Raw genomic sequence first — 22,065 nt, 5'->3', positions numbered from 1 at the left:
TGACAACCAGAAGCAGCAGATTCAAACCACTACAAATGCTGGAGGAAAGATCACAGAAGCGCTTCACAGGAGGCTCCCAAGCACTGAGGATGTCACCTAGACAGGGGACGAAACGTCTGCAACACAAATTCCTAGCTCAGTGAACAGAACCACAACAGTTTTTATGTCTATCTAATTTCTGTTTCATTGTGTCAAACACTTGATTAATCTGATCTTTGTTTATTATTGTCAAATAGGAATTTCAATGACTGAAACTAATTCATCTTCAGCAAAGATTCTTTGCATGGCAATCTTAGCTCATAAGTGATGATATCTTGTCTCTCAATTGAACTGATCTACCTTCAGGAAATTCTGCTGTCATGTGACAGTTGTATTCCTCAGCAACCTTGCGCTGTAGAAAATAGTGCTATGGAAAACCGCTATAGAAAATCATGCTGTAGAAGATCGCTATCGCTGGTCAATAGAAAGTTTGCGTTATCCAAACAATATCCACAATTCTTCAGTCGTGTTATAGCCAATTTATGCTGATGAAACATGCAATATAGCAGAATGACCCGTATGATGTATATAAATCACGAAAGTTATGTTGAAATTTTGTGGTTAGTATGAACTTCATCCTGTATTAAATGTTCTAATTACATGAAAAGCTATCATGTTGAAATGATGAGGGTACTTTGGTACCTCCCCCAGTATTGGTCTCATTGTCACTACCCACAGAACAGTCATTCACAAGGGATAAGGAGCCTGCAAAATAGGAGCTGAAACATGCAACCACCACTCATCTTCCTGTCTCAGCTGCATGACCGCTTAGCTCTTTCCACATGCAAGCCATTGAGATACATGCCTGCCTGTGCTTACCAGTTTGACCACAAACATCATGGGTGTTTTGAGCAATTACTGCTAAAAGCTGTTTTTGAGTTGAAAGTGTGGTTTGGGCTAACTTGTTGGTAACATGTGCAATCCAAAGAGCCATACAGTTGTTTATGGAACAGAAGAAGATAGTTTGGTCCCATTGAGCTCATTCTCATTAGTTCCATTACTCCATCTGTGGACCTGCAAATTTGATTCTTCCAAGTGCCAAACACATTTCCATTTGAAGTCATTAATTGTTTCAGCACTTTCGTTGGCAGGGTGTTTCACGTCATTGCCACTTGCAATGTAAAAATGTAATCGTCCCTTTCATTTACTGAAACTTTAATCTTGAATCTCTGTCTGCTAAACTTTATATTGTCACCTAAAAGTAGTAGATTTTCTTTGTCTACCTTGTATAAGTCTGTCATAATTTCAATCTCTCTTACACAAATGGGAACAACTTGAGATTTTCCAACCTCATCTTATAAGAATAAATCTCCATGCCTGTAACCATTCTGGTGGTACGTCTGTCCTGCACTTTCTCAAGGAATTTCACATTTTTCTTGATGCGTGGCGACCAGAACCAGACACAGTACTCTAGCTGTGTCCTAACCAGAGATTTATAAAAATTCAGCATAATGTCCCTTCTTTTGTACCTGATACCTCTATTTATGAAGCTCAAGATCCCATGTACTTTGCTTAGCATTCCCTCAATATGTTATGTCCCCTTAAAAGATCAGTAAACATGCATATCCTGACCCTTCTGTTTCTGCAAATTCTTTATAATTGTGTCATCAAGTAAATATTACCTCTCAGCATCACTTCTGCCAAAATGCATCCCCAAAAATGTTTCTATATTGAATTTCATCTGCCACTTTTCTGTACATTTTGCAGTCCTGTTCTTCTTACCACTTGTCATTTCTCCATTTCTGGTATCATTAGCAAATATTGAATTTTAACTCCATATTTTGTACATGATTTATATATAGCAAAGAAAGCAGTGGTCCCAACACTGATCCTTGGGAAAACCCTGGATGCTACCCTCCAATTCAAAAAAACAAACATATATAATGACAACTGCTCTATCCCATTCTCTCAACATATGTTTTGGTGATCAGATTTTTATGTGCTACTTTGGCAAACTCTTTTTCTTAAAATCCATTGGAGACAATATCGAGTGCATTTGCTTCATCAACTTGTGGATTCATAGACTCCCTACAGTGTGGAAACAGGCCTTTTGGCCCAAAATGTCCACGCCAACCCTTCGAAGAATAACCCACCCAGAACCATTCCTCTACATTTACGCCTGAGTAATGCATCTAACCTGCACATCCCTAAACACAATGGGCAATTTAGTGTGGCCAATTCACCTAACCTTTGGATTTTGGCAGGAAACCCACGCAGACACAGGAAGAATGTGTAAACTCTACACAGACAGTCACCGAAGGCTGGAATTGAACCTGGGTCCCTGGCGCTGTGAGTCAGCCATGTTGACCACTGAGCCACTGTTTCACCCTGTTTTACTTCATCAAAAAACTCAGTTGTATTCATCAAAGATGATGACTCTATACAAATTTATGCCTCCTCTTCTCTGATAATGGATTCCAAAACCTTACTCACCACTGAGGTTAAAGTAACAAGCCTGTACTTATTACAATCATAGAGATGTACAAAACAGAAACAGACTTTTCAGTCCAACTCGCCCATGCTGACCAGATATTCTAAATTAATCTAGTCCCATTTACCAGCACTTGGCCCATATCCCTCTAAACCTTTCCTATTCATGTGCCCATCCACATGCCTTTTAAATGTCATTGTACCAGCCTCCACCACTTCCTCTAGCAGCTCATTCCATACACGCACCACCTTCTTTGTGAAAAAGTTCTCTTAGGTCATTTTTAAATTTTTCCTCTCTCACCCTAAACCTATGCCCTCTAGTTCTGGACTCTTCTCCCTCCCATCACCAGGGAAAAGACTTAAGTCTATTTACCTTATCCACGCCCCTCATGATTTTATAAACCTCTGTAAGAACAACCCTCAGCCTCTGACATTCCAGGGAAAACAGCCCCAGCCTATTCAGCCTCTCCCTCTCGCTCAAGCGCTCAAACCCTGGCAATATCCTTGTAAATCTTTTCTGAACCCTTTGAAGTTAATCAACATCCTTCCTATTGGAGAGAGACCAGAATTGCACACAATAATCCAAAAGTGGCCTAACCAATGTCCTGTACAGCTGCATCATAACCTCTCAAGTCCTATACTCAATGTTCTGACCAATAAAGGAAAACATACTAAATGCCTCCTTCACTATCCTATCTACCTTAGACTCTACTTTCAAGGAACTATAAACCGGCATTCCAATCTCTCTTTATTCAGCAACACTCCCTGGGATCTTACCATTAAGTGTATAAGTCCTGCCCTCATTTGTCTTTCCAAAATGCAGCACCTTGCATTTATCTAAATTAAACTCCATTTGCCACTCCTCAGCCCATCTGATCAAGATCCTAGCGTACTCTGAGGTAACTTTCTTCACTGTCCACTACACCTCCAATATTGGTGTCATCTGCAAACTTACTAACTATGTCTCCTATGTTCACATCCAAATCATTTATATAAATGACAAAAAGCTGTGAACCCAGCACCGATTCTTGTGGCACACCACTGGTCACAGGCCTCCAGTCTGAAAAGCAACCCTCCACTACCACCCTGTCTTTTATCTTCATGCCAGTTCTGAATCCAAATGGCTAGTTCTCCCTGTATTCCATGTGATCTAACCTACCTTAACACCCTTTCTTGAATTAGGATGTCACACATGCTATTCCTCGATATTGTGGCACCCCATTACATTGTGACTGAATTGAAAGGTGGCAAGTCCTTTCACTATCTCCATCCCTGTTTTCTTTGGAAACCTGGGAAACAAGCCACCCAGACCAAATGACTTATCTATGCTAAAAATAACCAACCTTTCCATACTGCCACCTCTTTAATTTTCATACATACGTCCATGATCGCCGCTTCGACTAATATTTGATCAGATTTCTCTTCCTTAGTAGATAGCTAAACAAAGAAGTTAAGTATTCCAGCCTTGCCCTGTTCCTTTAAGCTTATTTCACTTCTTGTTTTGTAATAGGACCCTTTCATTTCTGATTTACTTATTGCTTACTAATTAAAAGTTTGAAAGAGGATTTTTGTATTCTCTTTTATGTTGTCTGCTGCCATCCTTTTCTTACACTATTTTTACCAGTTTTATTTTCTACTTTGCCTTCCTTTCAAGCTATGCTATTTGACCTGGTTCATGCACCTTTCTTCTGTGTTTCATCATATCTCTGTCCCCTTCATCATGCTTTGTTTTGCTTCCTTTGTCTTTATCTCCATGTTCAAATCAACCTAACCTGTACCTAAAGCATTTCTTCTTTAAGGATCACCTAGTGTCTTGTTGGAATTGTATATATTAGATTGCCCTTTACTCTTCTTCACTAATAATCTAAACTTTGATATAATTACTGATTTTGCCCAAATTTTCTCCCATTAACACTTAGCCCCCAGCACCTGATCTAACATTATCTTTGTTCTAGAAAGACCAAACATATACTAATCAAGGAAGCTCTCCTGATCGTATTTCAGAGATTCCCCCTCTTCCTTATCCTTGGCTCTTAAAATTATCCCAGTCAACATCTGAAACTCCCAATCATCCCATGCAGTCTTTCACATCTTGCATTTAATGTTTGTGAATTCCTGTCCCAGTCTGATTAATAGAACAATGTTTAAGACACACTGACAATTCCACCCAGTGTTCAAACAACATCCTCCAAAGGCACTTTCAAACTTGCTTTTAAATCCATTTGCCTTGTTTTTGGGCTTTCATTTGCCACGATAGTTCACGAGTTCATCTGTATAATCACTTACATAACTCCACCATTGATGCATATTACCCCAACGGACCCTTGTTCCTCTGTAGTTCAGGATCCATTTTGATCTTCCCATTTCCAGCGAGTGGAGACTTGAGCATATCTGACATAATGACTAGTTCATTAACTTTCATCAGATATGGCCGGATCATATCAACTGCTATCAGACTTATTTAAACTATCCACTTTTGTGGGTATAGGATTCTAACCATCTATTCATTTGACTCATGAGTGTTTTCCTATTCCCTCTGCCCCAGCATTGATCAAGAATCTTGCTTTCTTGTTCCTCCAATAACCCTTGTATTTTCTTTCCAACCCCATCTTACCTGTGAAATCTATTTGCATCTTCTCCATTTAAGCTATTACTACTAATGGCTGCAATTCTACTGTCAGGCTCCAATTCCAGATATTTTTGTAAATGGTTCTCTTCTATCAAGATATTGTTGCTATCCCTCTGAACATAGTTTCTATCCCCCTCTCCCCTGCCTTTATTAAGTAAACCTGTTAGCCTTCTGTACTTGAAAACCATCTCCCAGTGTGCTTTTGTGAAAAATACATTTTAACTCCATTATCTATAAACTTTGCGTCACACCTCCAAGTGTCACCACCTCTGGTTCTGGCTCCGTTTTGGTCTTAGCAAGTTTTGAGAAGATTTGTAGCTCAGGTTGAGGTTCTGGATGTAGGTTCGCTTGCTGAACTGGAAGGTTCATTTCGATCACCATACTAGGTAACACCTTTAGTGAGCCTCCAGATGAAGCACTGCTGATGATTCCTGCTTTCTATTTATATGTTTGGGTTTCTTTGGGTTGGTGGTGTCATTTCCTGTTCTTTTTCTCAGGGGGTGGTAAATGAATTTTGGTCTGATTTCACTCAGTTGTGTAATTGGCTATCCAGTTAAAAAAGCTTTGTTCATAGCCCCTTTCCTGTTGAATACATTAACATGGAAGTAAGCATCAGTGTAGTTTAGCCTGACTGAATTTTGTATTATTTTTCCATATTACCCACAAATCTTAGTTAAACATAAATAATGGTGAAGATGCTGCTGCAGTGCTGGCTCGCGTTTTCAGTGTATTATTTTATCTCTGTCTCCATACCAAATTATTTCTTTACTGTCTCACTCTGCAGATGAAGATGGTCTCGGCATCAGTATTATAGGAATGGGAGTTGGAGCAGATGCAGGATTAGAAAAACTAGGAATTTTTGTCAAGACCGTTACAGAGGGAGGAGCAGCTCAAAGAGATAACAGGTGAGAGAAATTGAAGTTGAAAAGATGGTACTTCTATGTTGTTTATAGGAGTCACAGAAATGTAGTCTCTGTAGAATTACATCCTTGAGTGTGAAATAAATGAAGTTTAACCCAATTGTTTTACAAATAACTCACAAGTAAATACACTGTAAAATGAGTTAAATACGTACTTACTTCCTACAAAAAGGTGGCCATTTGTGTTTTTGCTAGTTCTGGATTTCCTTCAACAACTTCTTAATGTCATATGAAATTAACCAAATTGGCAAACCTGGCATCCATAAGAAATGGGTCCTCATGAATAAGATAATATGCTTTGCACTTATCACTGAAGCTGGTTAGAAACTGTGATCTTCCACTCTCTTCCTGGTCTTGTCATGATAAGAATCAGTGTGTTTATGACACTTCCCTCGCCCTGCCAGTTTCTTGTTTCACGGTTGAATGTGATAGAATGCCAGAACTTTGTCCTGATTTCTAGGTGTAGGAATATTTAACTCAGTCTGTAACCTTCTCTTTCCAGTGCTTATTCAGGTATCTCTCTTGTGTAGCTTCATTAGGTTAGTGATTCATTTTAAGGTTCATACATCTGGTTTGTCTGTGTACACTGAAATAATTTGGTTTACTATTCAGTCCCATTTAAAGCTGACGTAGAGATACAAGATACCTTCATTGAAGACAGTTTTATGTTTTCAAGGGCTTTACACTTGGCAATGTGCCTAACACTTCCATAAATGGAGGTTCCAAGCTCTGGAATACTTTCCCTAAGTTAGAGGCAAGGATATATAATTCTATGAATATCTACGATAAATTGACTCCACCATCCCTCGTAGGCACTTGTCATGTTTCAGTTTTGGTGTTGACCCTCGATATTATGGCAAAAATTCACCTTAATTTTGCATTATATCTCATCAATTGTTCTTTTGTGTCTTTTTAAACCTGCATCTCAATATTTTTCTCACCTATGTACCTACTGGAGCAAAATCTGGACACTGATGCTGTAATACACCTTGCTGTTTTTGTCCTAACTTTCTGTAGCACACAAATTAGTCCATTCATTACACTTGCCTTTGACTGTGGCCTCCCTTCACCACCTCCAAGGTTGATGGAGCCTGTGGTATGTTTGTCAGTAGTGTTGTCCACTTGTGATCTGTGAAAATTGGTTTCCTTCAGAATGTTCCGAGCTGCTGCTTCAAGCTTCTTGCTGCTTGTTAGTTTGTACCTCTGTCCACCTCCATCCATTAGTATGATGTTTCAGCCTGTCCATTGGTAACTCACCTTTGATCCTGAAAACATTAGCAGAATTACAAGAATTTATAAATCAAATTATAGATAGTATCTGAAACCAAAGGTGATGAAATCATGTCAAGTGTACCTTCACTGTATAGTCACAGTTTCATAGAATCATAAAAAGAACCTTTGGTCAATACAGTCTGTACTGCCAAAAACATGCTACAGCTCACACCAGTCCAACTTGCCAGCAGTAGCCCCATAACCTTGAATGTTATGACACTTCAAATATTCATCCAAGTACTTTATAAAGGTTGTGAGGTTACCCTCTCAACTACTCTCCCAGACAGTGCACTGCAGATCCCTGTCACCCTCTGGTGAAATGGTTCTTTTTTCTGAAATTCCCTCTAAATCTCTTGCCTTTTGCTTTAAAAGTGTACTCCCTCATTCTTGATGCTTCAACTAAAGGGATCAGCTGCTTTCTATCCACCCTGTCCATACCTCTCATGTCTTATATACTTTTATCAGGTTCCCCTCTCATCATTCTCTGCTCCAAAGAAGACAACCCATGTTTTTCCAGCTTCTTTTTATAGCTAAAATGCTCCATCTTGGTAAAAATGCGATGAATCCCCTTTTTGCCCTCCAGTACAATTACATCCTTCGTATATTTCTAGAGTTCCAGCTGTGGCCAAAGTTCTGTACAGTTCTGACATGACTTCTCTGCTCTTACAATCTATGCGGTGAAGCATCCTGGATGTTGTCTTAGCTACCCTATTAAACTGTCTGCTTCCTCCAGGGATTGGTGGACAAGCATCCTAAAATACCTCTGTTCCTCAGAGCTTCCTAGTGTCCAGACATTTATTGAATAATCCTTTTATCTCGCGCCTTTTTCTGAAGTGCAGCATCTCATATTTATCAGGATTAAATTCCACCTGCCACTGATCTGCCCATCTGACCAATCCATTTGTATTCTCCTATAACCTAAGACTTACCTTCTTGCTTTGGAGATGCCGGTGTTGGACTGGGGTGTACAAATTGGAAGCACACTAGTTTTCGGAGTGCCGCTCATCAAGTGATCACAACCACCTGATGAAGGAGCGACGCTCTGAAAGCTAGCGTGCTTCCAATTAAACCTGTTGGACTATAACCTGGTGTTGTGTGATTTTTAACTTTGTACCTTCTTGCTGTCAACTATATGGCCAATCTTTCTGTCATCCACAATTTGCTTTTAATCACCCCACATCTTCACCTCCATTATTTAAGAATATAACAAACAATAAAGGACTCAGCACTGATCTCTGCGGTATGTCACTTTATACCAGGCTCCAGAAATTTAAACAGCCTTCTACTGCCACACTGTCTTTTGCCACTAAGCCAGTTTTGGATCCAAATTAGCAAGGTACCCTGGATCCTGTGAGCTTTCGCCTTCTTTATCGGTTTCCATTTGTGGGACCTTGTCAAAAGCCTTGCTGATATCCATGTAAACTGCATCACCTGCCCTACTTGCATTGACAAACTTGATCACTTTCTCAAAATATTCAACTAGAGTTGACAGGTTTGATCTCCCTCTGACAAAGCCATGCTGACTATCCCTGATTAAACGCTGTCTCCAAATAGAGATTAATTTTCTCCTGCAGTTTTTTCTTCCAATAGTTTCCCTGCCATTGATACGAGATTCACTGGTCAATAGTTCCCTGGTCTGCCTCTAATACCCTTCTTGATAGGTGAAAGCACATTAGCTTTCCCTAGACCTCTGGTACCTCTCCTATGGCAAGATCAATTAAAAAAATTTGGGTCAGGGTCCTTGTTATTTTCACCCTCGTCTGCTACAGCAGACTGGGATGAAACTCATTCAGACCTTGGGATTTGTCCACTTTTAAAGTTGCCAAAACCTCCTCACTGCTTCTAGCAAATTGCTCAAGAACTTCACAGTTCAGCTTCTTGAGTTCTGTATTTGCATTTTCCTCCTCCCAATCAAGGACACGTGTGAAGTACTTGTTTAACACTTTACCAATGTCCTCCGGCTTCATGCACACATTTCTCCCCTTAGTCCCTAATGGGCACTCCTCTTCCTCACGATCAACTTGTAGGATGGTATCCTTCCTAATCTTCGTATCCTTCCTAATCTTGACCACCTGTACTGTTCACCAGTGGTCTTCATCTTTGCTCTCCTGATTGCTTTTCTTCAGATTTCTCCCTGCACTTTCTATTCTCCTCTAAGGCCTCTATTGTTTTGTTCTCTTTGTACCTGCTATATATCTCTCTTTTCCTTTTTATCTAATGCTGAATATTCCTAAATGTCCAGGGTCCTTTGGACTTGTTCCCTTTAAGAGCAACATGTTGGGCCTTTAGTTTTTCCCACCTCAGCTACAGATTTATCTTGAACAAACTGTTCCCAGATTGTTTTGTTTTGGTCAGTTCCTGCCTTATTATAATTAAAATCTGCCTTACCCCAACCAAAAACCCCTTTTGCAATGAAAAAGCAGTATATTATTTAAATGGAAATGAAGTAGATATTGCACAATTCAGAGGTACACAAAAATCTGGGTGATGTGGTATGTAAATTGCCAAGATAGTTTGGAGATACATTAAGTGATTAGGAAGGCAGATGCAACGTTGATGTTGATTGCAAGGGGAATGGAATATAACATAGGGAAATTATACACTTACAATTCTATCATACTTAGGTGAGACTGAATCTGGAGTACTGTGTACAGTTTTGGTCCCCTTAATTGGAAAAGGATAAAATTGTGTTGGAAGTAATTTTGAGAAGATTCACTTGACTCATTCCTGATATAAAGGGCTTATGAAGAAAAGTTGAACAGGTTGGATCTTTATCCACTAGAGTTTACAGGAATGAAAAATGGTCTTATTGAGTCAAATAAGGTCCGGAGGAGTTTTAACAGATTGGATTCTGAAAGAGAGTTTCCTGTTACTGGAGAAATCTCAACTTAGAGATACAGTTTAAGAAAAAGAGATCTCCCTTTTAAGATAGAGAAGAGCAAAAGTTCTTTGCTCTCAGGGGGTCATTTGTGTGTGAAATTCTTCCAACAGAAAAAGTAGTTGAAATGCCATCGGCAAATGACAAATGGGGCGGTACGGTGGTTCAGTGGGTAGAACTGCTGCCTCACAGCACCAAGGACCTGGGTTCAATTCCCGCATTGTGGTGACTGTCTGTGTGGAGTTTGCATTCTCTCCCCATGTCTGCATGGATTTCCTCTGGGTGCACCAGTTTTCTCCCACATTCCAAAGGTGTGCTTGCCAGGTGAATTGGCCATGCTAAATTGCCCATAGTGTTAGGTGCATTAGTCAGGGGTAAATATAAGATAGGGGAATGGGTCTGGGTGGGTTACTCTTTGGACAGTCAGTGTGGACTTGTTGGGCCGAAGGGTCTGTTTCCATACTGTTGGGAATCTAATCTAAATGTAAAACTGTATTAGGCGTAATATTTGTCAAAAATGGTACGTTATAAATGCTTTAAATGTTATAAAGCTTATGCTTAGTACACTATTACTAATGACGTACAGAATTATGTTTGGCAAAACAAATGTAAGGGTTGCTGTAGCATTTCACAGTGCACAGTTGTGTAATCTAATTTATTTACTGATGCTGACTACAAGATAGAAATTGAAAATGTAAGGATTGTTCAATTTGTTCAATAATGTAGGTTCACCTATGTGTCTTGTACAATGTTGTCTCCATACAAGTTTTCCCTGTGGATAATGGCATGTTGAACTATTTACATAATATATACACTGTCCTTTGTATAGAAAGTGACAGCAGTTCTGCACATATCAATAGGGAACAAAACTAGTTAATGGAAAATAATAATAATAGAAAACACTTTGCTATGAAAGTTAGTAAGATCTTTTATCTCTCTTTTAAATAAATATACATGTTTCTGTAATGCTTGTTTCTGATTTTTTAATAAAGGATCCAGGTGAATGATCAGATTGTAGAAGTGGATGGAATCAGTCTAGTGGGTGTTACTCAAAGTTTTGCTGCCACTGTTCTGAGAACAACTAAAGGCAGTGTTAGGTAAGGAAATATTTTATTTAACCTTCGGAATATCAAATTTATTATTTGTGGTATTCTCCTAGAGACCATTTACAGATTGCTTAGACCTGAAAGTTTTCAGTCGAATCTAGTTTTCAGTATAATCTAGAATTTTACATTATTCATATTATTATATTACAACTTGATGTTGTTAATGTGGAGACTTGCTAATGGATAAATGAGGAAATGGATGAAATTCAATATGCCATTAGATGAGTGAATAAATTCCCGATGGAGATGATTGTGCCTAACATTGGTTACTTTTTATATTTTGTCTTGCCATCTCTCTTAGTTGACTTCTGAATTAGTTTGGTTGATGTCTTTTGACAGTTTGCAGAGTAGGTAAAAACAAAGACTGCAGATGCTGGAAACCAGAGTCTAGATTAGAGTGGTGCTGGAAAAGCACAGCAGGCCAGGCAGCATCCGAGGAGCAGGAAAAGCGATGTTTCAGGCAAAAGCCCTTCATTAAGAATAGAGGCAGGGAGCCTGCTGGGTGGAGAGATAAATGAGAAGAGGAGTGGGGGTGGGGAGAAAGTAGCATAGAGTACAATAGGTGCATGGGGGTGGGGATGGAGGTGATAGGTCAGAGAGGAGGATGGGGAAAGATAGCAAAGAGTACAGTGGGTGAATGAGGGTGGGGATGAAGGTGATAGGTCAGAGAGGAGGGTGGAGTGGATAGGTGGAAAGGAAGATAGGCAGGTAGGACGGGTCATGAGGGCGGTGCTGAGCTGGAAGGCTGGAACTGGGGTGAGGTGAGGGAAGAGGAAATGAGGAAACTAGTGAAATCCATGTTGATGCCATGGGGTTGAAGTGTTCCGAGGTGGAAGATGAGGCGTTCTTCCTCCAGGCGTCAGGTGGTGAGGGAACGGCGGTGGAGGAGGACCAGGACCTGCATGTCCTCGACAGAGTGGGAGTGGAGTTGAAATGTTGGGCCACAGGGCGGTGGGGTTGATTGGTGCAGGTGTCCCGGAGATGTTCCCTAAAGCGCTCTGCTAGGAGGCGTCCAGCCTCCCCAATGTAGAGGAGACCACATCGGGAGCAACGGATACAATAAATGATATTGGTGGATGTGCAGGTGAAACTTTGATGATGTGGAAGAGTAGGTAAAAACAAGGACTGCAGATGCTGGAAACCAGAGTCATGGATGGAAGTGAGGGAGGAGGTGTAGGCGCAGCTTTTGCAATTTCTGTGGTGGCAGGGGAGGGTGCCAGGAAGGGAGGGTGGGTTGTTGGGGGGCATGGACTTGACCAGGTAGTCACGGAGGGAACAGTCTTTGCGGAAAGCGGAAATGGGTGGGGAGGGAAATAGATCCCTGGTGATGGGGTCCGTTTGGTCGGGTCGTCATTAATGGAGATGGAGAGGTCCAGGAAGGGGAGGGAGGTGTCAGAGATGGTCCAGGTAAATTTAAGGTCAGGGTGGAATGTGTTGGTGAAGTTGATGAATTGCTCAACCTCCTTGCGGGAGCAGGAGGTGGCGCCGATGCAGTCATCAATGTAGCGGAGGAAGAGGTGGGGAGTGGTGCCGGTGTAACTACGGAAGATGGACTTTTCTACGTAGCCAACAAAGAGACAGACGTAGCTAGGCGCCATACGGGTGCCCATGGCTACCCCTTCGGTCTGGAGAAGGTGGGAGGATTCAAAGGAAAAATCGTTAAGGGTGAGGACAAGTTCAGCCAAATGAATGAGAGTGTCGGTGGAAGGGTACTGTTAGGGGATTTCGGGAGTGGAAGGAACGGAGGGCTTGGTGGTCCTGGTCATGGTGGCTGGAGGTGTAGAGGGATTGGATATCCATGGTGAAGATGAGGCATTGGGGGCCAGGGAAATGGAAGTCTTGGAGGAGGTGGAGGGCATGGTGGTGTCTCGAACATATGTGGGGAGTTCCTGGACTAAGGGGGGCAATAGGACAGTGTCTACGTAGGTGGAGATGAGTTTGGTGGGGCAGGAGCAGGCTGAGACAATGGGTCGGCCAGGGTGGTCAGGCTTGTGGATCTTGGGAAGCAGGTAGAATCGGGCAGTGCAGGGTTCCCGGACTATGAGGTTGGAAGCTGTGGGTGAGAGGTCTCCTGAGGTGATGAGGTTCTGTATGGTCTGGGAGATGACGGTTTGGTGATGGGGGGGTGGGATCATGCTCGAGGGGGCGGTAGGAGGAGGTGCCTTCGAGTTGGCGTCTGGCTTCAGCGGTGTCGAGGTCAGTGCGCCAAACTACCACTGCACCCCCTTTATCTGCTGGTTTGATGGTGAGGTTGGGATTGGAGCAGAGACAGTTGAGGGCTGTGCATTGTGAGGGTGAGAGGTTAGAGTGGGGGAGCAGGGTTGAGGTGGTTAATGTCTCGGCGGCAGTAGGAAATGAAGAGGTCGAGGGTGGGTAATAGGCCAACACGGGGTGTTCAGGTAGATGGAGTGTGTTGGAGGCGGGCGAAGGGGGCCTTGGAAGGTGGGCGGGAGTCTTGATTGTAAAAGTAAGCACAAAGGCGGAGGTGGCAGAAGAAGTGTTCAACGTAACGACGTGTATTAAATTCATTGATGTCTGGACGGAGGGGGATAAAGGCGTGACCTTTGCTGAGGACTGATCGTTCGTCCTTAGTGAGGGGGAGGTCAGGGGGAATGGTGAAAACTCGGCAGGGCTGGCAGCTGGGACCTGGGGTAGGTGTGGAGCTGGGAGAGGGAGCGGAGCCTGTAACTGGAGTGGGTGTGGTGTTAGGGGGAATAGGGTGGAGTCATGAGCAGGGGTGGTGTTCCCCTCAGGGTTCTGGGGGGCGGGGATGGTGATAGTGGGACCTGCAGGGGGCGTATCAGCAGAATGCCACTGAGTGGCGTTGATGGGAGAAGAAGTGGTGGCGAACACGGCAATGGTGGGGTGGGGGGGGGGGCGGAAGTCACTGAGTGTGTGACGTCAGCGATGATGTGAGGGGCAGAAGTGATGTCACGTGGTGCATGAGGAATTGTGTGATGTGGAAGTGGCTGTGGAAGCGGCCATGATGGGGGTGGAAGTGACGTCATCCATCACCGTGGGGATGGTGGCTGCAGCAGCCGCATGGCTAATGGCGTCCGAGCAGTTCCAGAGGCTGAGGCAATCTTCTGGAATGTTTGAGTAGTGCTGGTTATGGAGGTGGGTAGGTAAAAGTTTGTTGTACTTACAGTTTTTGATGGTTGAGATGTTGTTGAAATACTGTTTGTTGAGAGTATGAATTCTCCTGAGAATATAGCACAGAAGGGGTCCTTTGCAATTTGCAGAGTACCCTGTTTGCGACAATGGTAAATTCTCTAAAATTGTTTCTGTTTTTCAAATTTTCCTCCTTTGTTGTTCTCTTGCCTTGGTTAAGCTTCATTTATCTCCTTTCATTAATTTATGGCTGCTTCCTTGGACTACTTATTCGTGATATGAAACATCATCTACAAAATTAGCCATTTGAAGTATTAGCTCCTCTTTACATTGAGGGAATTCCCTGCTCTCTACTGTGAATTTTGGTGAAGCGACCTACATTGAGCTGGCTTGCTCCACTTTCATTTTGCAGGTGATAACCTGTCAATCTGTATGAGGCAGAATTTCTATCAATCTCCAGGAGAATATCAGTTGATAAGACACAGATGAGATGTATCCATGGATTTTGAAGGAGGTGGGGGTAGAAATTATAGGGGCACTGGCCATAATCTTTAGTCCTCCCTGAACTTTGGGAAGTCAGAAGACTGGGGGATAAGCTGTGTGGATAATCTGAGCAAATACAGACCAATTAGTTTAACTTTGGTGGGGAAGTATTTAGAAACAAATGTTTCGGACATAATTAGTAATCACATGAAAAAGTTGTGTTAATTAGGAAGATTCAACACACATTTTGAAAAGGAAAATTGGAAAATTATACGTCATGCTGTCGTAAGAACAGTAGCAACACAGATACAGTAGCTGAATGACATAGAGAGTAATGGTCATTGGATATTTTTCATGTTGGAAGGGTTTATGGTGGAGTTCCAGAATGGTTGGTATTAGACTCAGATTGTCATGATATATATTAATGATTGGGCTATTGGATAATTTCAGAGTTTTCAGATGACAAAGAAGTTGGAAAATTTGTAAACTGTGAGGTGGACAGAGTGTTCCTCCAAAAGGCCATTGACAAGCTGGAGTGGTGGATAGGTGGCAGATAAGGTTTAATGAAGAGAATTGTAATGTGGTGCTGTTTGGTAGGCCATCGAAAGACAAGATACAATAAGAGGTATCATTGTAAATGGGATGCAGGAAGCAAGTGGACCTGGGTCTGTATGTGTACAGATAGTGGAAAATGGCAGAACAGGTGGAGAGAGCAGTTTAAAAAGTGTACAGTTTATTAATGGGAGCAGAGAGTGTAACAGCAGGAATGTGATGGTATTAAATTTCCTAGATACACTCCCAGTCACAGCTCACAATTTCCGACTTTGGATGCAGACAAATCAAGTTCTTTCAAAACTGAAACAGCTGATAGTGAGTGGGGAAACCAAAGGGCCATCACAACAAGAATTGAAAGGTTTTTGGACCCAGAGACACTAACTCACAGTAGAGGATGGCATATTGTCATGGTGAGCAAGAATGACTGTCCTGAGCAAAGGTCGCCTTCAATTTCTGCCTGAACTCCGCCAGGATCATCTAGGAGTTTCTGATATGAAGATATTGGCAAGAAGTTGTGTTATGGTGTGACCTGGAGCAGACATAGCCGTGTTGGTGGGGCAGTGCCCAGAGTGCCACAAAGACAAAAATATTGCCAGCAGCTCCTCCACTCTTGAATGGCCAGGTAAACCTTGGACTCGATTGTATGCCGACTGTGCAGGTCCTTTCATGGGTTCAATGTTCTTAGTCATTGTAGATGCCCATTCAGTGGTTGGATGTGCATAGGATCCATTTGTCAAATACGGGGGTGACAATAGAAAAACTGTGTGTATCTTTTATAATACACAGAGCACCAGAAGTGTTGGTCACACGTAACTGGCTGTTTTTTACCAGCAGGGAATTTGAGTATTTCTTAAAGTTGAATGGGATTCGACATATGATGTCAGCTCCCTACCATCCATCATCCAATGGCCTGGCAGAAAGAGCAGTCCAAACTTTGAAGGCTGGCTTGAAGAAACAGCCTACAATCTCACTAGATACCAAGCTGTCATAGTTCTTATTTGATTGTAGGACTGCCCCATGTGCAACTACATGGATAGCATAGGCAGAGTTATTAATGGTGCTAAAATGCCCCAGGAGGCTGTCCAAGAAAAAGGACCAGCCTTTATCCTCGGACTCCGAGTGGGAGGGATGTAGTGACTGTAATGAGGTCAGCCAGGTGGACCTCATAGACTGAGTTCCATGACTGGGGCTGTTAATCTGGTCCAGGGAACCTTGGTGATAGATAAAAAGGGGAGTGTCAGAGATACTGACACACTAGGAGCTGACTCTGAAGAGGCAGTGCTAAAGTCAAGCTCTGTTCTTATGTAAATAATGAATGACTTGGTGGCCAGGTACCAGCCTCAGTGAATTTATTGCACCTTATGTAGAGCTTAATCAGTCTGCAGTCTCTGTTCCATCTCCCTGTTGCACTCAAGGCCCAGACTCATTGCTACTGCTGCTTCCAAATTTGTTACAACCTTTTATGTAGACCAGTCATTTAAGCATCTGCCATATCTATAAGATAGCAGCAATACGTTTTAATAAATCTGGCAAGCAGTTTAGCATAACACCTTTAAAGACACTTGAGTAATTCAATATACTTTGCCATAAAAAATTAGCTTAATTGCAGTATGAGTGCTGGTTGTTTAAGGTGTGCTTGTGCAGGACCCATTTATAGCTTAACATTTGTCTTTGATGATTTATTAACCAGTTTAATATATGGAACTGTGTATTTTGAATTTTGTCCAGGTACTGCATCAATTGATTGAGCTGTTTGACATTAGAATAGTGTCAATTCACAGCCTTTTGGCATACATTGCAGGTGCCCATTGTTGTACCCCTTTCTTAATGAAACATTAGGAGAAAGTGAGGACTGCAGATGCTGGAGATCGGAGTCGAGAGTGTGGTGTTGGAAAGACACGGAAGGGCAGGCAGTATCCGAGAAGCAGGAGAATCGATGTTTCGAGCAAAAGCCCTTCATCGGGAATGAGCCTGCAGAGTTGAGTTCAGTGGGACTGGAGCAGGCTGAGAGAATGGGTTGACTGGAGAAGTCAGGTGTGTGGACCGTCGGTAGGAAGTAGAATCGGACGGTGCAGGTTATGTGGATGATGAGGTTGGAGGCTGTGGATGGGAGATCCCCAGAGTTGATGAGGTTGTAGATGGTCTGGGAGATGATGGTTTGGTGATGGGAGGTGATGTTGTGGTCGAGGGAGCAGTAGGGGGAGGTGTCTGCGAGTTGGCACCTGGCTTCAGCGGTGTAGAAGACAGTACGCCAAACTACCACAGTGCCTCCTGTTTGTCTGTGGGTTTTTTTTGTAAGTAATTTTATTGAGAGAAAGATTTTGAATTTTTTACAAAATCATAAGATTGTTATACTATTTTATAGTAATTTTATCATAACAACAATAACAGTAAACAAACTGCGTGTCTACTCTACAAATAATTTTTAAATAAAGAAAACCCTACGCAAACTACAATTCAATAAATAAATTAAACAAAAAGAAAACTAAATTAAATCGAATTGAACCAAGGCAAATTAAATTAAATTAAGTTACAACACTCAGTGCAACTCCACTAAAGCTCCCCATCACCGGGCACATCAGTTGACAGACCTGTATTTATTTGGGATTCCTCCTCCCATGGGCCTCCAGCCTGCCAGACTCAGCCCTCACAGCTATATAAAGGCCCTGTCCAATATAGCTGACAAGTCTGTGTCTATATTGTTCAAAAAGGGCTGCCACCTCCTCTAAAAGACTTACATTTTCTGGTGCACCATACTGGTAAGGAAGTCTCGGGGGATATGCTCCATAACTAACCTACACCACCCCGAGAGCCCTGGGGGATTCTCCGGCAGCCAGCTCATCAGAATGTTCTTCCTTGTACAAACTCAAAGAATATTGAACTGTTTCTTCCCATGCGCGTCCAGAGAGGGGAGATTCGGCAAACCCAAGAGGAGGGACACCGGATCTTCCTTGATATTGTTGTGGAGAAAATATAGAGAATCACCAGGAGATGCAGAGAGTTCTTCAAGAAGTAGGTCTTTTATTTGCAAACAAAAAACCATGACACTGAGAAAGCAGATTCTCGAATGCCCACGAACTTCAGGGTCTGTGAATTTTTATATCTTTTTCTGTTAGCTTATCAGCATGTCCAACTATATTCATCAAAGTACCTCACTCTAGCTACACAATAAACCAGTGATGTTAGTTCCCATTATCTCTTTCGTTGTACATTCTACTTAATGTTACTCTAATGTCACGGTTAGATATTTATTGCTAACTCTGCTACAGTGATCTTCAATTCCAGACTAACCTGTCTTGAGAGATATTTAGCTATTCCATCTATTACAATAGTCTCCTGTCTCAAGCTGTCTCTACTAATTATTAATTAGATATTTTAATGTCATGTCCCAAATATTTATGGTCCCAATCCTGTCATAACAACACTTAACAGAGAAACTTGCTTTATTACTTGTGTTATCTCATCTCGCCATAATGACCTTTCAGCCTTAACCTTACTCTGCTAATTGGTGTAAGAACATTCCACTATTCTTATCCCACCTTGCCTTCCACAGATCACAGATTGCCAGTGGTCTTCATGCTTTAACCCTTCCCATGCTTTCATGTTCTTTATTTTCCATAATATCAGTTCCCAAGATCCCTTCCAAGACACTTGCTGTAGCGCCCCAATACCTACGAAGCTTGTGGTATGACCACCAGCAATGAGTAAGAGTACCAATATCCGTTTTACATTTGGGGCACATTGGAGACGCTCCTGTCTTAAAGCCGCTCCAGTACCAAATAAGTCCTGTGGAGTACCTTCAGTTGCATAGCCTGCATCCTATCGAAATCTTCCTTACATTCTCCCAAACATCCTCCCATGCCTCTGATGCAATCTTCACCCCCAACTCCTGAGTCCAGATCCCACATAGCCACTCAACATTCTTCGAGACTACCTCCTAATAAAAATGATAGACAGCCCTGACCGAGAGAGCACCGGTGGACCGAAGTACTCTCCTCTCCAAATCATACTTATAGGGACTAACCATTAATGTAGTCTGTTTCTATATAAAGTGCCTAATCTGAAAATAACAAAAAAGGTCCCTCCGAGATAGTTCATATTTCTGGCTCGACTGCCTGAAAGACATCAGGACTTCCCCCTCAAATAAATCTCTCAGTCAAGAAATTCCCTTAGATTCCCAGAGCCTAAAGCCAGAATCCATTGATCCAGGCCGGAATCCTGGCATTCCTACTGTTTTTGTGAATTGCCCTCAATTTGTCGCATCATTCTCCACACTTTAACCATGTTAAGGACAATTGGATTTCTGCAGCTGTGCATAACATTCCTCAACTTATCCACAAACAACAGATTAATGAGTGGGCATTTCGCCTGGGAGGCCTCGACTTCCAGCCAAATTGAGTTTGCCAGGACCCGAGGTCAATCAGCCACATAGGATAATAGGGAACTTAATTAATATTTCTTAAAATCTGGAAAGTGCACACCCCTCATTCCCTGTGGGAGCTGCAATTTGGCAAGCTTAAGAGACTGCCTGTGATGCCAGATAACAGAACTGAGCAAACTGTTAAGCCTCTATAGCGCTTGCCTAGGCATCATCAAAGGGAGCGTTTGCAGGGGATATAATAAAGGAGGAAGAATATTCATTTTGACCAGAGCTATTCTACCCAACTAGGATATCGGAAGATCCTGCCAGCACTGAAGGTCCTGTCTTATCTTCTCTAGCAAATGTACAAAATTAGCCTTATATAATTGATCGAAGGTTGGGGTGATAAAAATTCCTAAGTACAGGAAACCTCCCTGTGACCACCTGAAAGGGAATCTGATTCCACCCCCAAGATAGGGTACCCTAAAAAGACCCCCTGAAGATTTGGACCCGGGGTGGGGTTTCTCTGTTCCGTGATCGGTCAGTAAACAATCGCAATTTACTCTGGTTTTGTAAGATTTTACACTTTATTCAATCTCGGCCATGCACACTTTGTCCAGTAACACAGAGGCTAAACACTTGTGTGTTTCTCTAAGAAACTGCGCATATGGCTTAAAATTAAGACATTTTTATACTTTTCTTAGAGAGGTACAGGCACAATCGTGCAGTTCATTCAAACTGCACACATGGCTTAAAGCAAAGACATTTTTATACTTTTCTTAAAGAGAGGTGCAGGCCACATTTGTACAGTTCAATCAAACAATTACCAACCAATTTAACGAAATGGTTTTATTGACAGCAACTTAACCCAATGATTATTCCTGGGAATGAACCTTGTTTTCCAAAACTTGAACCATTCTTATTTCATGAACCGTGTTTTTGCACCTGCACTTGAAGGTCAGTTAGGATGGCCAGCAGTGTCTTATCTAGTCTAATTATTTCTGTGCTGTAAAGGAAGGATTGTCTGCTAATCTTTGTTGAGACAGATTGTGGTAGAGTCAAATATGCAGTTTTAGCAGGGTTAAAAGCCATTTTATGCAGCTTTAAGCAGAATTGTCAATTTGCAGCGTAGAAGCCATTTTGTCATGTTGTTTGCATTAAGAATCCATTTTATTACCACCTAAGTTAGTAAGAGCATGTATTAAGTGGTTGTTCCTGACAACAACCAGTTACCTCAGTCTGTATTCAGATTTCAGATCCTCACCCCCACAGACATGGCCTCCGACTTCATAAAATTAATTTCATACCCCAAAAAAGAACCAAGTAAACAAATCAGTTGTTTTAAATGGGGAACAGATATTGTTGGGTTAGTTAGAAAAAGAAGAACGTCATCTGCATAAAGGGTGATCTTATGCCCTCCTGATCCCACCTCCGGGGCGATTATGTTGGGGTCTCTCCGGATAGCCTCTGCCAACTGCTCAATCATCAATGTAAATAGCAATGGTGAAAGGGGGCACCCTTGTTGGCTGCCTCTACCAATACTAAAATTGTCAGACCGTATACCATTAGCGAGAACCTATATTAGAATCACTATACTACACTGTCATCCACCTGGCAAAGATCCCTCCAAGGCCAAACCGTTACAGGACATAGAGACACGGCTACTCCACCTGGTTAAACACTTCCTCTGCAACCAGGGAGACTACCAAGCTCGGAATTGACCCTTGCTGGCATACCTTAACCATATTCAGCACTCTTCTAATGTTATTAGAAGATCTGTGACTCCTAATAAAATCTGTCTGGCCCTCCTTTATGATGGAGGGTAAGACCTTCTCCAACCTCAACACCAGCATTTTCGACAAATTTTAAAATCCACCTTTAATAGCAATATGGGCCTGTATGAAGTACAATCCTCTGGGGGTTTCCCTGTCTCGAGAATAAGTGAGATATTTGCTTCTCTCGGAGAGGATGGGACGCAGTCTTAACTGTACAAATGATTGTACATAGCCAATGTTAAACGTCTTATAAAACTTGCTCTGAAATCCATTTGGCCTGGTCGTTGTACCGCTCTGGAGCTGCCTCACTGCCTCCTGCATCTCTTGGATTGTCAGAGGGGCATTCAGAAGAGATGCCTACTCTGAAATTACACCTGGGAGGTCCAAGGTCTTTAAAAAAAGACTCTATCTTTGCCAATCTGTCCTCCCAGCCCTCCGACCAGTTCAACTTAGTAGAATTTCCTGAATGCTACGTTAATCTTTTTGGAATTGCAAGTGAGAGTACCA

General features: G+C 42.1%; 1 protein-coding gene across 14 annotated transcripts in view; it reads left to right on the top strand.

Annotated features, from left to right (window-relative positions):
- Window positions 1–22,065, top strand: part of ppp1r9a (protein phosphatase 1, regulatory subunit 9A) — a 360,369-nt gene that overhangs the window by 130,512 nt on the left and 207,792 nt on the right. For all 14 annotated transcript variants that reach the window (XR_006311675.1, XR_006311674.1, XR_006311676.1 and 11 more), the window contains exons 3-4: window positions 5,883–6,003; window positions 11,161–11,265. Coding sequence is in view for 11 of the 14 variants with exons in the window: in XM_043689927.1 (XP_043545862.1) it covers window positions 5,883–6,003; window positions 11,161–11,265 (226 nt within the window). In the remaining 3 variants the exon portion in view is untranslated. The remainder of the gene's footprint in view (window positions 1–5,882; window positions 6,004–11,160; window positions 11,266–22,065) is intronic.

This window comes from Chiloscyllium plagiosum, chromosome 5, assembly GCF_004010195.1.
Source record: "Chiloscyllium plagiosum isolate BGI_BamShark_2017 chromosome 5, ASM401019v2, whole genome shotgun sequence".
NCBI classification, from domain to species: domain Eukaryota; kingdom Metazoa; phylum Chordata; class Chondrichthyes; order Orectolobiformes; family Hemiscylliidae; genus Chiloscyllium; species Chiloscyllium plagiosum.
The sequence above is the reverse complement of the archived record's forward strand: the minus strand, read 5'-3'. Positions and strand labels throughout refer to the sequence as shown.